The sequence below is a fragment of the Gossypium hirsutum genome, chromosome D01 (assembly GCF_007990345.1).
Source record: "Gossypium hirsutum isolate 1008001.06 chromosome D01, Gossypium_hirsutum_v2.1, whole genome shotgun sequence".
In the NCBI taxonomy this organism is placed as follows: Eukaryota; Viridiplantae; Streptophyta; class Magnoliopsida; order Malvales; family Malvaceae; genus Gossypium; species Gossypium hirsutum.
The window spans coordinates 64,084,862-64,100,162 of record NC_053437.1 but is presented as its reverse complement, the minus strand read 5'-3'; the positions used below and the strand labels follow the sequence as shown (position 1 = coordinate 64,100,162).

General features: G+C 32.1%; 2 protein-coding genes across 3 annotated transcripts; one reads left to right on the top strand and one right to left on the bottom strand.

Moving 5' to 3' along the window:
• The first annotated feature begins 3,743 nt into the window (after positions 1-3,743).
• On the top strand, positions 3,744-9,742 carry LOC121214052 (cation/H(+) antiporter 20). The gene is made up of 4 exons (XM_041087707.1): positions 3,744-4,113; positions 4,414-5,436; positions 7,705-8,595; positions 9,177-9,742. The coding sequence occupies exons 1-4, from the start codon at positions 3,763-3,765 to the stop codon at positions 9,564-9,566; spliced, it is 2,655 nt and encodes an 884-aa protein (XP_040943641.1). The 5' UTR covers positions 3,744-3,762; the 3' UTR covers positions 9,567-9,742.
• Positions 9,743-10,061: 319 nt separating this feature from the next.
• LOC107957991 (ADP-ribosylation factor GTPase-activating protein AGD7) lies at positions 10,062-14,683 on the bottom strand. Of its 2 annotated transcripts, none has more exons than XM_016893629.2 (4): positions 13,541-14,683; positions 13,346-13,423; positions 11,068-11,572; positions 10,062-10,361 (listed from the first exon to the last, which is right to left on the bottom strand). In XM_016893629.2, the coding sequence occupies exons 1-3, from the start codon at positions 14,366-14,368 to the stop codon at positions 11,069-11,071; spliced, it is 1,410 nt and encodes a 469-aa protein (XP_016749118.2). In that variant the 5' UTR covers positions 14,369-14,683; the 3' UTR covers positions 10,062-10,361; position 11,068. The 2 variants fall into 2 exon arrangements, with proteins under 2 accessions (XP_016749118.2, XP_016749119.2); XM_016893630.2 differs by having other exon boundaries at positions 10,062-10,461; positions 13,541-14,569.
• Positions 14,684-15,301: the final 618 nt, after the last annotated feature.

The following is a 15,301-nucleotide window of genomic DNA, read 5'->3' as shown; positions in this document are numbered from 1 at the left end:
ATAATTTTGACTCACGGGCTTCTTGCCCTAAGATACCTTTCAAAATCATATGAAAGTATAGTTTTGTACTAGTTGTTGGATTTTTTCATGGTTTTTATTTAAATAGTAGAAGTTAAATTTATTCGGTTAAATTTAATTATTAGTTATATACTATGCATACGGTTGTAGGTTTAGTCATTTTTCTCTAATTAGAGCATTCTAGGTCCCTATACGTTTCAAAATTTGAAATTTCGGTCTTGATGCAAAAGATCTTGTTAATCCATTATCTGAATCTTTAGTGAGTAATATATGGAAATAATAAACTGACATGGCATTACACATATGATAATATGTTTGTCACATCAGATTTTGAAAATACCAGAACTTAAACTGAATGAATTTAACAATTATCGTTTGGTGAGGGTTGAAATTTTGAATTTTGAAAAAGTATAATGACTAAAAATATCAAATTAAAGCACATATACTAAATCCACAACTTTCACAGAATATAGAGGCTAATAGCAGAATTTTTTTTTCAAATATTGATAAAAAAAAAAACCTTTAAAAACAAGTAATTATATCATTTGTAAATAAAAGATGCTTTCTTTTGCTTGAAAAAGTTGGAGCAAACCAAGTTGCTTGCTTTATTTTTTAGTTTTTAAAAAACATAAAATATTTTTTTATTATTTAATATAAAAAAGTTGAATTCAATACACAATAATAAAATATAAGGAAAAAGTGAAAATAAAAACATATACTATACTTTACAACTCATGTATAGATTCTGATTATATCTGGTCTTTTTGACATAATCCCTAAAATTACTTATAGTCCCTCCTCAACCCATAAATAGGAGGATAATGTGCTTCAGCATACTCGAACTTACGTCCTCCTATATTGACAATTATGTCCATGTCAGTCGAGTTAAGACTTAAATTTATACTACTTATAATAATTATGTCCATATTTTTTTATTTGTTTTGTAATATGTTTTGTCAAACTCTCCATTATTAAAATAAATAATACTTCCAAAAAAAGAATAAACTCTAGAAATGGGCATTTATTTTTAAAGAGCATTCACATTTTAAAATTAGGAAAAAAAAGAAGAGAGATTTGGTATATGCATTTCTGTTTTTGTTACATTCACACATTTAAGACATTATATGTAAGGATCAAGTGTGTCAATTCCTAGAAGTCAATTAATTTCCTATAAATAAACTATCTTAGAACTTAAAAAGTAATGCCCACTTTTGGTATTTTTTGCGATTAAATATTAGTTCAATTAATATGGGTATTGTTGTCAATGTAGGAAGACGTGAGTTCGAGTGCATTAAAGTGTATTATTCTTCTATTTATAGGTTGGGGACAGGGACGAAGCCTGAAAAAAATTTTAGAGGGCCGAAATTAAATTCTCTCTATCTTTATAATTCTCCTATTTATGGGTAAGAGAAACCGTCATCAATCTTGAATATAGATAAAACAAAATAAATATTTGGGGAACATTAAAATAAATTTATTGTTTCTCGATAAAGCAAGAGGTGGCAATATGAAATAATAGAATAAAAAAGGGAAAACGTGTAAACAAAGCTGGCATTTAGTGCATTATTTTTGTAAAAAAATTACAATAATAATAATAATTTAAATTAATCATTTCATAGTATTATTGAATTAAATTAAATTAAATTTAAACATAATTCACACGTAATTTATATATATAATATAAATTTATTTTTTGAACAATCTCATTATAGATTCTGATCATATTTGTTCTTTTTGATATAATACTTAGAACTATTCATAGTCCCTCCTCAATCCATAATACGCTATAGCACACTCAAACCCACGTCCTCCTGCATTGACAACAATATCCATACCAATCGAGCTAAAACTCAAATTGTGATTTTTTTATGGTAAAATATTTTATTATTTAATGGTTAGTCAATTGGTAATAAGCTAGGAGTAGTGAGGAAAGTCCTAGTGATTGCAACATGTTTTGGTTTCATTACTAGAGATTTAAATTACTGATGAACTTGATCAAGACAACAAGAAGGGGAGACGTCTTGGATTAAAACTCAATTTGCTTGCAAAGTAAATGAATATGTCATTATTTTCTAATCAGTCCTTTTACTCTTAAATGGATCGATGTGAAGTTAGAATAGAGCTAATATATATCGTTTTAAAAATGATTGTCAGAAATTGTGTAACCCGAATTTTATCACTTGTTGAAGAAATAAATATAGTGGCAAAATAAGGGGATATGTATATAACTATTCTTCTTCTATTTCACTTTGATTAGAACAGAGTTTTTCAACCCTTAAATAGATGTAGTCGAAACTCCCCTAGTATCATTCGTTTTTCAGTGTTAGTTAATTTATCCTCCTTTGCCCGTGTTTTTTTTTTCTCAAAAGGGCTTCCATGTAAAATCTCTGTGTTCTTATTTTTCTTTTCTTATTGCTTTGCAATCGTTCTACCGCCATTATCGACGTTTATTATAACAATGATATTGTTGGGAGAAGCAGTTATGAACTTTAAAAAATAATAGTTTTTATGGACCATAAATCAGACATGAAAGATAAGTTGATTATAAAAGATATACATAATGTATTTATGATTAATTTAGGTTAGGGCTGTCTCAATTACTATTAATTTCACGATTGCGATAAATATTAAAATTATACATGAATTTTGATTTGATTTAATTTTCACAAGTCACTCACAAAATTATCGAATTAACATCATTTTTACGTTGATATACTGCATACATAAACAATTATACTAATCAAATATGAAAATCGAAGTTAATGTACCAAATTACACATCGAACCAAAGTTCATGTATCAAATATGAATATACAAATGATTAATTAATATAAAAATAATGAGAATATTTCCTTTTTTCTATGGATCCACATGGCTTTATAGTGTAGCAAATAATTATTTAATCTTCATCAACTTTTCATTATTTATATTTTAATCCTTACCATATTTATACGAGTCAATGATTGTAACCTTTATCTATTATTTTTGTTTTTTAAATTTATTTATTTATTACTTAGTTGGATGAAGATACAGAGGATACAAAATGACACTAATCTTCAACCTTACAAAATGTTGACTTAAATAAATAAGGTATATTGTATTTTTAGAAATGGAATTTATATTCAAATTTTAGAGATAATGTTACTACGAAGCTCAAAAGGATTAATTTTCATTGGCAGTAAAACGAATATAAAAAATACTTTGATTTCAAGAAAAAAAAAGTTATTTCAATGAAAAAGAATATTAACCCAAGGTTATTAAAAGTTACAAAATGGTCAATGAATTATTCGAAAGTTTTCATTTAAGTCAATGGGCTATAAAGATTTTTTTTTTAAAAAATCTGACTAGCGAGTTCCAAACGACGATCTGAAGGTCGATACAGTGGATTAGTATCCGTTGACGAGTAGGATATACCTTAGATCAAAGTCGATTTGATAGATAGTGTTAGAGCGTTTGGTTTTTGGTTCACAAACTGTAATGTTCAAAGTTGTTTTAAGAAAAGTGGAATGAAAACGTTCTATTAGTGCAAGTGGTGCAAATAGAGAAGACCGTGCAACGATGATTTTAATAGCCCAATGACTTAAATGAAATAGTTCAGTGACTATTCTGTAACATTTTAAAGTTAAGTGATTAAAATATAAATTTACTAATTGAATCATGTGGATAAAAGTGCAATTGACGGCATCTTTTAAGCCCATGACATCCATCCCCTAGAAATTTGGACACAATTGACAGTCAATTAACAATGCCACCTTATCATGCCACCACCTTCCTTTGTGCTTATAAATTCCCACTCTCCTCTTCACATGTTCCATTAATTTTCTCAAATCTCTTCAAAAAGAAAAATCACCTCCCTTTTTTTCTACTTGATGAACAAATTAGACCCAATCTAGAACTTGTTTTCATCCAAAACAAAATGGGTTTTAACATTACCTCCATTAAAACCTCATCAAATGGAGCTTGGCAAGGTGATAATCCACTCAATTTTGCCTTCCCTTTGTTAATAGTTCAAACTACTTTAATCCTTGTTCTTAGTCGTTTCCTAGCTTTCCTTCTTAAACCCCTTCGTCAACCTAAAGTCATTGCTGAAATTGTTGTAAGTATACTTATTTTAACCTTTTATTTTATCGATTTCGGTTCGATTAAATCAATTATGATCAGTTATTCAATTTTATAAACAGATTAAGTCAATATTTAGAAGGAAACAAAAGAAGAATGCAAAATTAATTTAATTGATTGAATCCATGAATGTTAAGTTGATAATTAGATTTATTAAATCAATATTTTTAATTAAAAATTGACGGAATTTGATTTCTGTTATACAATGATTATTTTTATCATAAGTCGAAATCTTAAATTGGAGAACAAATATGAATAATGTAAAGCATAATTTCAGGGGGGAATTCTTCTTGGACCGTCAGCTTTTGGTCGAAACGAAGATTACATGCATCGGATATTTCCGTCATGGAGTATGCCGGTGCTTGAAACGGTAGCGAGCATTGGACTGCTTTTCTTCCTTTTCTTAGTAGGTCTGGAGCTCGATTTAACATCAATCCGTCGTAGTGGCCGTAAAGCGTTCGGTATAGCCTTCTGTGGCATATCATTACCCTTCATCTGCGGCTTTGGCGTGGCGTTTATCCTCCGGAAAACCGTCGACGGAGCCGATAAAGTCGGGTACGGTCAATTCATAGTTTTCATGGGAGTAGCACTTTCCATCACAGCTTTCCCAGTCCTAGCACGTATCTTAGCCGAACTCAAATTATTAACCACCCAAGTTGGTGAAATCGCCATGGCATCCGCCGCTTTCAACGACGTAGCCGCATGGATATTACTAGCACTCGCCGTCGCTATAGCCGGAAACGGGTCGGGTCAACAAAAGAGCCCATTAATATCAATCTGGATCCTTCTCTCCGGCATGGCTTTCGTCATTTTCATGATGGTACTAATCCGACCAGCCATGAAATGGGTCGCTCACCGTTGTTCACCGGAGCGAGACATCATCGACGAAGCTTACATTTGTTTAACACTAGGTGGTGTAATGGTCTCCGGTTTCATCACTGACCTTATCGGAATCCATGCAATCTTTGGTGCTTTTATCTTTGGATTAACGATTCCTAAAGAAGGTGATTTTGCTGAGAAATTGATAGAAAGGATTGAAGACTTCGTAACGGGATTGCTTCTTCCACTTTATTTTGCTTCTAGTGGGTTGAAAACCGATGTGGCGAAAATCAAAGGTGGGGAAGCTTGGGGATTATTGGCACTGGTTGTAACCACGGCGTGCGCCGGTAAGATTATAGGAACGTTTGCGGTGGCGTTAATGTTCGGAATGGCTATCAGAGAATCGTTGGCGCTTGGGATTTTAATGAATACTAAAGGATTAGTTGAACTCATTGTTCTCAACATTGGCAAAGAGAAGAAGGTAAGTTCCTTTATAATTTTGCATATATATAGTGTAGATTAATAATGTATTTTATAATTTCTAAAACTATCCGTAGCCTCTCTCCAATTCATAAATAGGAGGATAATGCGTTTCTACACACTTAAACCCACGTCCTCCTATATTGACAACAATGCTCATGACGGTCGAGCCTAGTTTTATATACCTCTCTCATTTACTTTTTTCCTTTGGGGTAATTTACATTCTAAGTCATCAAACTTAACATCAATTTTCATATAAGTTATACACAGTTAATTTCATCAAATTAAATCACTAAACTTATTATCAACTTTCATGTAAATTACACAATTTTCAATTCATCAAATTATATCACCGAAAAGATTATTGTCAATAAATTAGATAATTTAAATAGTCTCTGATAAGTAATTCTAACATAAATACTAACTTAGCACCCCCTTCTACAAATTTATAAATATTATTTTTTCATATTTGCACTTTATGGTCAGGGGCGAAGCTAGAAATTTTTTTTGAAGGAGGTGAAATTAAATTGTAATTTTTACAATAGTAAAAATGCAATTTCACTATTTTGATAGCCTATATCTTTATAGTTTTTAAAGAATAGAATCAAAATTTTATCATTTTAAGGGGGCTAAAGTGCAATTTTACCTTTATTATTTTAAAATTTTAAAAAATTTAAAGGGTTTAAATGGAAAATTTTCTATTTTAGGGGAGCTGAAAAGGAAAAAAAATTATTTTGTCGACAATCAAATCTAAAAGTTAATTCATGTATATATGTTAAGTTAATTCTTTTTAGAATTATTTAATAAAAGTAGAATAAGTGATTTACTTTTTTAATAGCAGAAATTCAACCATGTAATTTAATAAAATTAAAAAGTTTATGACTTAAATGAAAGTTGTACTAAATCCAATCATCCTTATTTTATTAATAATAGAAGTTCAACTAAGTAATTTAACAAAATTAAAAGTTTATGACCTAAATGGAAGTTGTGCTAAATCTAGTGATCCAAAACATAAATTACCCTTTTCTTTCTCTTCCTTCCATCTCAGTGGGCAGTTTCCATTCACCTGTGGCTAGCATCTACCTCTTAATGAGCCTACAAAATGTATTTGATTAGTGACTGAACTTACTCAGGTAGATTCCTAGAGAAAAAAAAAATTAATATACGAGAGTCGTGCCATTTTCTTAGGTGTCCGTATCTACATGTATCTTGTTTTTAACTATGTTATAGATTTTGATTGGATTTAATACTTAAAAATTGGGTAAATTATATCCAAGATTACTAAATTATTAGTAAGTTTACATTTGAATCATTGAATGTCAAAAAGTTACAAAATAGTCATTAAACTATTCAAAATTTTTTATTTTAGTCATTATTTTATTAAAATTACTATTGTATAACATTCTCTGTTTGCACCACTGGCACCAATCGGAAGATCTCATTCCCCTTCTCTTTTATAATTCAACTTTTTTTATGAAACAACTTTGAACTTCATGAATTTGCGAACCAAAATTCAAATAGTTTTTTTCTCTGATCTCCGACACTGACCATCAAATCGACTTGGATATTAGGTATGTTCTTTTACTCATTGATTAGTACTAATCCACCATACTGATCATCGAATCGTTGCTTGGAACTCAATAGCCAAACTTTCAATTTAAAAAAAAAAAGACCTTAACAACCCAGGTTAAATGAAAACCTTTCAATAGTTCTGTAACCATTTTGTAATTTTTTAAAATTGAATGACCAGAATGTAAACTTACTAATAATTTAGTGACATTGAGTGTAGTTTACTCTAAAAAATTATATGTATATATACTCATCTATGCTTAGATACTATAAAGCCCTGAGTTGGTGTATACCAATTCATTTGGAAAAGATGAAACTACCCTGGCTTTAAATAGAAAATATACCCATCACCTTAAAACACAAATTCAGGGTTTTGGGTGTTTACCTCATATCGACGTCGCGAAATTAAGTTGGATGAGTTAGGTGATAGTGGTGTCTCTAACCTATTGTGTTGTGTAGGTATCCATAAAAGTAGTTTCACTCACATGAAAGAGTAGCTATTTGTCAACCTTTCTGGTTAGTGACCTGTTGGTGTATTGGCATCTATCAATAGTTAGCTTAACCTTTCATACTTCAATTCATGCTTAAATGGCAACATTTTAAAAATCATAAGAAATATCTAAATGTATATATTAATATAATATGTTAGATACAATTTTTTATTTAGAAAAATGATGATCATTCAATATTGAAATTGCAGGTACTAAATGATGAAATCTTTGCTATATTAGTTCTCATGGCACTTTTCACTACCTTCATCACAACCCCAGCCGTTATGGCCATTTACAAACCGGCGAGAGGTTCATCCGTCCTCACTCACCGTAAACTCCGCGACTTAACCAACACCGACGAATCGAAAGACCAACTCCGAGTCCTAGCTTGTCTCCATGGTATTAGCAACGTACCATCAATCATAAGTCTCATTGAATCAACCAGAAGCACAAAGAAATCCCAACTCAAGCTTTTCATCATGCACTTAGTTGAACTCACTGAACGTTCATCTTCAATCATAATGGTCCATCGGGCTAGAAAAAATGGGCTTCCTTTCATTAACAGGCTTAGAAGAGGAGATTGGCAAGACCGGATTACCGGAGCTTTTCAAGCTTATAGTCAATTAGGTAGAGTCTCGGTTCGACCTAGTACGGCTATCTCGGCTTTGTCCACTATCCATGAAGATATTTGCCATGTAGCTGAGACTAAAAGGGTTACAATGATAATTTTACCTTTTCATAAACAATGGAGGGGACAAGGTGACTTGCAAGTGATTGATAATGTTGGACATGGGTGGAGATTGGTTAACCAAAGGGTGTTAAAAAATGCACCATGTTCAGTGGCTATACTAGTGGACTGTGGGCTTGATAATGGTGCTCAAAGGGTTTGTATTCTGTTCTTTGGGGGGCCTGATGATAGAGAAGCTTTGGAATTAAGTGGTAGGATAGCTGAACACCCTGCTGTTAAAGTGAGTGTTGTGAGATTCATTGAAAAAGATGGGTTACAAAGTCATGGTGTTGTTTTGAAGCCTTCAGCTAGCAAGTGTGCTGAAAAGTATTATAGCTTCTCTACTGCCCATATCAACACTGAAAAAGAAAAGGTACCATGGAGTCCCTCTACTCGGGAGTCAAATTGCATTTTATTTTCTTTATTCAAAAAAAAAAATAGGTAAATTAGTTCCTATAAATTGGTCATTTCTGTTGAAGGTTTCATCCATTTATATTATTAAAAACTGGCATGGTTGACGGAATAACCGGATGGTTACACGTAAGGGGCCATGTGTACCTTATACTGACCTACAGGAACTAGTTTTTAATAGGAGAAATGGATGAAATTTTTAATAGGACCAGTTTGCTCTTTTGATTTAACGTACAAAGACTAATTTTCTCATTTTTTTGAGTAGGATCAGAAGAAATTGATAGAATGTTTTTAACAGTAAAAATAGATGGATTTTACAGTTAAAAATCGGTGCCCATTTCTTCTGATCTAATTTAACAGCTAAAATACTGGTAATTTTACCGTAAATTTACTCATTTTGAACGGTTTTCAACAATTTATTGGATTACAAGGACTAGTAATTTACTTTCACGATATTTTTACCTGATCATAGATTTGATCCAATTTAATCATAAAATTTATATTTAAAATTACTAAACGTACCCCTTTTTTTTTCTTAACCAGGAATTAGATGATGCTGTAGTGGAAGAATTTAGAAGCAAGTGGGATGGAATGGTGGAGTATATAGAGAAGACAAGTAGCAACATTGTTGAGGAAGTGTTGGGACTAGGACAAAGTGGGGATTATGATCTTATAGTTGTCGGAAAAGGGCGGTTCCCATCACGAATGGTGGCGAAATTAGCCGACCGTCAAGCTGAGCATGCTGAATTAGGGCCGATAGGGGACTTGCTGGCATCGTCAAGTCACCGTGTTACGTCGTCGGTGTTGGTAATCCAACAACACGATACGGTGCATGCGGAGGAAATGCCGGTGGCAAAGGTGGAACAAAATGAACATGATATGGTTAAGGGAGATGGGGATGCAGGCACGGGGGAGATATCAAAGGTTGTATAATAGGAATTGAGGTCAGTAGTCGATAAGAAGAATAAACAAAAACCTTGTTGCTAAATTAGGAGAGGTATAATGATATGGGTAGGAACAAGTAGAGCCAGTCCCAGGTTTGTGCAAAGGAATATTTTTAATGCATTAAAAGCTTGTTGATAAATAAAACCATCTATGTTAAAATTTAATATTATTTATTACATTTTACCTGTCCTGCTTAAATCTATTAATTTATTTTTTAAAATCTTTTGCACATCACATACCACATTAAATAAATAATTTTTTTAATAAAATAAAACCAATTTATTCCTTCTTAATACAAAAACTTTCGTACTCCAAAATAAATAAATTTGTGTCTGACGTCAAAAGTAAGAATTGAGTTTTAATTCAATCCACCCCAATTAAATGTTAATGGGGGTGGAATTTGTATACATAAATTCAACTAAAAACGGATTTAATAAATTTTTTAAACAATCACCAAATAAAACAAATCACACAACAAAAGGATAAAAAATAATCATGATTAAGAACAAATGATACTAAGTTTCACACTCACAAATACTGCTTTCCAATTGGACACTTAGCCACAGTTTTACAAATATGATAAAACTACTCTCAAACATGAAAGTTGCTCCAGATATTACTTTGTGAAAATTTCAAAGATAGATACATAAGAAAAAGGGGTAAACTGCTAAAAGGTATACGAACTTCATGAAATTTAATATCATTATCCCTTGAGGAATCCATTGTGCTCTAAATTACCGTTTGTGGGTACGATTCTCATAAATGTAGTTCAAGTTCACCAACCTGCCCACACATCAAAGTAGTCGCATTTATGCCTTGGAACTCAAACGAAACACCATCACATTGTGAAGACTAAATCAAATGAATCAATTCAGTCCCTATACTGTAAAAATTAAGTACTGAACTTAAGTTATAAAATCTATTTGGTATATTACTTAAAATTAAATACGAAATGTAATTAGATTGTTTGATAAATTATAATTTTAAAAAAATTTAAAGGTAAAATGTTTAAAGGATAATGTTAAAAATAATTGAAAAAAATTCCACAGTAGCTCTCTATCCATTTATTCTTTTCAACTCTTTTTTATTGAAAAATTCTATCAGTTGTTTTTTAGTTTGGATTATCAAACATGCTTAAAAAACTAAATCCTTGAAAATATTAATTTTCGTTGATTTAATTTTTTCAGTGACTTATCAAACAAGGCCTTTACTGTATAAAACAATGTCTTTAAATTTCTTTTTTCAATTCCAAATAAAAGATTTCATTTACCGAAACATAAAAACTTTAAAAACAGTAAATGGTATTTTTTAAACAATAAATGTTAACCCTATTCCAATTTGACCTTATTTGATTCTTTAGGGACTAAATTGATCCATTCAATAGTGAAGGGACTAATTTAATCAGGTCCCCAATAATAGAGAGACCTCTCAAGTACATTCACTATAATAAAACAATAAAATGTGAAGGGGAATTATGTAAGAAACTAACCTTAAAGAAAGCCTCCACCAGTCCATGCGGCATCTGATTTTCCATTACGACCAACGGCATTTTTATCAGATGCACCATTATAGAAACTATCATATCCATCATCCTTGGGGTCATCCCAACCAGCCCAACCATCATTGCTATGAGAAGCAGTCACTTTTGTAGTATGTTCCTTCCTATTGTCTTTTGTGTCCCAATCATCCCAAGAATTTGAGTTATAAGAATTATAATTTACACCAGAGGAGGTTTGTCCACCAGAAGTAGAATTCCATCCCTTATTCTCCTGTTTAAACTCCTGATAATATCCATTCTTCTCGCTATCGTTTCGTTGCCAGTTACCATCATTTTTCCAGTTCATGCCATCTTTAGTGTATTCCTCAACCTTCTGTGAAGCTATTGCCATGACTCCTTTCATCATGCCCCAAGTCTTCTGGCCAATTTCACTCGTCTTTGCAGTGACAACACCAACCGTTTCATTAACCCTGGCATCATAGCCACCCTCCTTAACCTGCAAATGAGGGAGCATCATATTCCTGCCTTGTGTATCTACTTCTAGAAACCGAAGCCCGTGTATATATAGCAACAAAAAGATCAAAACCATCAAGCTATAACCGTAACATCAAGAAGTTAGCCCAAAATTAACCCAGGTAATCCCAAAACAAGAGTCACAATATGACCCAATAGACCGTCAAAAATTCCAATCAGTAAAACGAATTGATATTTTGTACTACTTTTGTATAAATTAAGATTTAAACAATAACTTCTCCACAATGATATCCAGGATACCTAATAATGACATAATTTCATTCTTTTAATTAAGAAAGGATTCTCAATTTCATAAATCTAGCGAGCAAATCTTCCTTCACAATTTTTATCATTAAATATTTATATTTCTATACGCTATTTTATATTTTCAATCTTATTTATGTTACATTTTTAAATGCAATTACTTCACCTTCTATCATAAAATTACAACCCAATAGACCTCTCTTTCAAAGATTCCAATATGTAAAAGGATTTGATATATTGTACTACTTTGGTATAACTTATCATTTAAACACTAACTTCTCCCATAATTATATCCAAGCTACCTAGTAACGTCATAGTTCAATCAATATCATTCTTATTAATAATATTTTACATTTCTATATGTTATTTTATCTTTTTAATCTATTTATGTTACTTTTTAAAATGCAATTATGCCTTTTGTTCAACTGATTTTTTCTATATCTTATACCATAAAATAGTAACCAAAAAACTTAAAAAACATGTTATTTTGCAGCAGCTATATTCTATAATAGCAAAGCAATAAGAAATATGAATAATAAATAATATGAAAAGAGAAGAAATATAAAGAAAAAATTATACAATTCTAATCAGTTCTTATATTTTTCCATGGAACTGTCATAATCAAGCAGCCTAGTGGTTTAAAAAATAAAGAATATTGCATTCCAGCTGTCCAGCAAGTTAAAGGAGCATCTTTGACCCTAACAGCGCCTTTGGAAACTTTAATTTGCAGAAAAAAGTAAATTAATAAGAAACGAAAAATAGGTCAAATGAGTGAAACTTAACTCATCTTTAGTTTGGAAATTAAACAAGATACTACGAGAGCAATAAACTGAAATTAAACATTTAAACTGTTGTTGACAAACTTTAACCCATTGATTGAGGGGCATAGTTGAAGTCAAAGAATTTAACTTGGAAGAGAAACTTGCAGCTACAATTTCCTCTTTTTTTCTTTTTTGTTTTGCTCTCTTTTCTTTCTCTCCTAGTTTGGTTATAGAAACAAAATAATTAATTAATTAAGGATTTTGATTATATTTACATATATTTTATTCAATATAGTACATTTTTTATACAAAACCTAAACTACCCATAAACTCCCTCACCCGTCAATCAAAAAATAAAATGAGCATATGTGCAAACCCACATTCTCCTTGTTAACAAAGAGGTTGCCAACTAAGCTAAGGCTCAATCGGCTATTCAATATAGTATATTAAACATTAGGTCCTATATACATCAAGTATTTTCACATACCATTCGGGGCCTAATGATGGAGCAAATAAGGATTGTGATTGTTCATCATGCATCTTGTATAAAATCATATAGTCTAAAACAATTAATCAAATAACCGTATAAAGATAAACCATGTCAACACATCTAAAAGAAGCTTTAACATCCAAATATCAATAAAAAAGGATTCAACAACAGAGAATATCATCACTAATCAATGTAAGATATCAACATGCAATACAATCACAATTAAAATTCCCAAAAATACCTTGGAGGTGAACTCCTTCGTCCCTGCTTGGACAACATTTGCAGCGGATGCAGCTACCAAAGATAACCTCCCAATCCCCTGCACCAAACACAAATAAGCCAATAAGTAATTTTTATCACCAATTAAAAAGGGAGGGGGGGGGAGAACAACTCAACTAAGGAGAACAGCAAAAAGAAAAGAAAAAAATCTCTTAACCTGAGAAACAACAGAGAACACATCACCCTGAGAACTATTATTAATCCTTTGGGTAGGCATGGGAGTCGATCCAAACCCAACATATTTCCCTCCTTGAGAAGGTGGTAAACCTTCAGGCCTGGATTCGTTCTCCGCCATTTTCCTCGCAAAAAAGCTCTCCTTATTAGCCGCCGAGGATTCCAATTGAGATCTCGTGTACATATCCTCCGTGGACTTCGACCTCACCGGAGCACCTCCCGTTCTACCACCATTATGATAACTCCCTCCTCTAAAATCACTCGCCGATTGGTTCCTCTTAATATCACTACTAGATCTAAACGAATCATCATTATCCCAACTATCCCACCCTCCATTATCCCCTGCAAAATTACTTCTCCTATCACCACCACCGCCACTACTCAACGGCGGCTTCCTAATACCACCACTACCACCTCCGTTGAGATTCTCTTTCACAACCGGTGGATCCCGCCACGGACGACCTTCAGCTAAAGCTTGAATCCGATCTCGATAAACACTCGCGGCATTAGTATTATACTTAGCAACAATATCCGTTTCTTTAGGGATTCCATACTGAGCCAAAAAGGCGTTAAGCCGTTCGTTGCCACCCGATTCCATTTTCTTGATCTGGATCTCAGACCACGAATCCATAGTAACAGATCGGACGAACGAGATGTGAACACCTAAACCACGGTGTTTACCGGAACACTCCAAACACATGAAGATCCCGTACGAAACCGATGCCCATTGAGGATTCTTTTGATTGCAATCGACGCAAGTCTTGTTACCCGGCTGCGATTGGAGATCACGTAATCGTCTCGATGCTGCCATTTTTTATCCGATCTGAATCGGATTCGGTGCAAAAAAATATATCCGAAAACCAGTGAAACGGATCTTTAAAGAACAAAAGGAAATAAAAAAAATCGAAGGCTAAAAAATCTGAGCGGAGGAGGAGATCACCGACACCGTCTAAGCATATTTAGAGGAGGAGATGGCTGATTGAAATTTTGGAGTTTTATTTATTTATTTTACAGAGAAAGTGAAATTTACAGTATTTATTTTTAACGAAACACGTGTTGCTCGTGTGAAAAAATATGACTCGGTTTGTGTGAGTTGTGTGTGACTCGTTTTCTCACTTTGTGATGTAAAGTTAATGTTGATGCTAATATTTTATTTATAGCACCAACTACAGTTTTAATTACTTTATATCTCTAAGTCATAATTAATTTAAAATATTATAAAATAATAAGTATAATTTTTCGATTCAGTCTTATCTTGTTTGGCATGGGCATGGTTGCCATTGCAAAAGGACGTAAGTTCAAGTACGTTGAAGTGCATTATCTTCTTATTTGTAAGTTGGAGAATGGCTATGAGTAATTCTAAGTATTGTGCTAAAAATAGCAAATTATGATCGGGCCAGCCCAAGTAAAAAATTTAAGTGCTAAAACTTGAGTCTGGCCAGACTCGCCTTTAATTTTTATTTAAAAATAAATTTAAAAATATAATACATCAAATACACTAAAATAATATTAAGATATGTACGACTTAACAAACAAATACATCTAAAATAGTAGCAAAATTAATAATAAAATAAGAGTTATACAATATCTAAACGATAACAATAAAATAGTAGTAATATAATAGCGAAATTATAGCAAAAAAAAAAGAGGAAAAAATAGTAAAAAACAGCAGTAGTTTTTTTCTTTTTTGCAAAGCTGGGTCTGGTCGGGCTCGGGCAAAAAAATCTTACTTGAGGCCCAATCG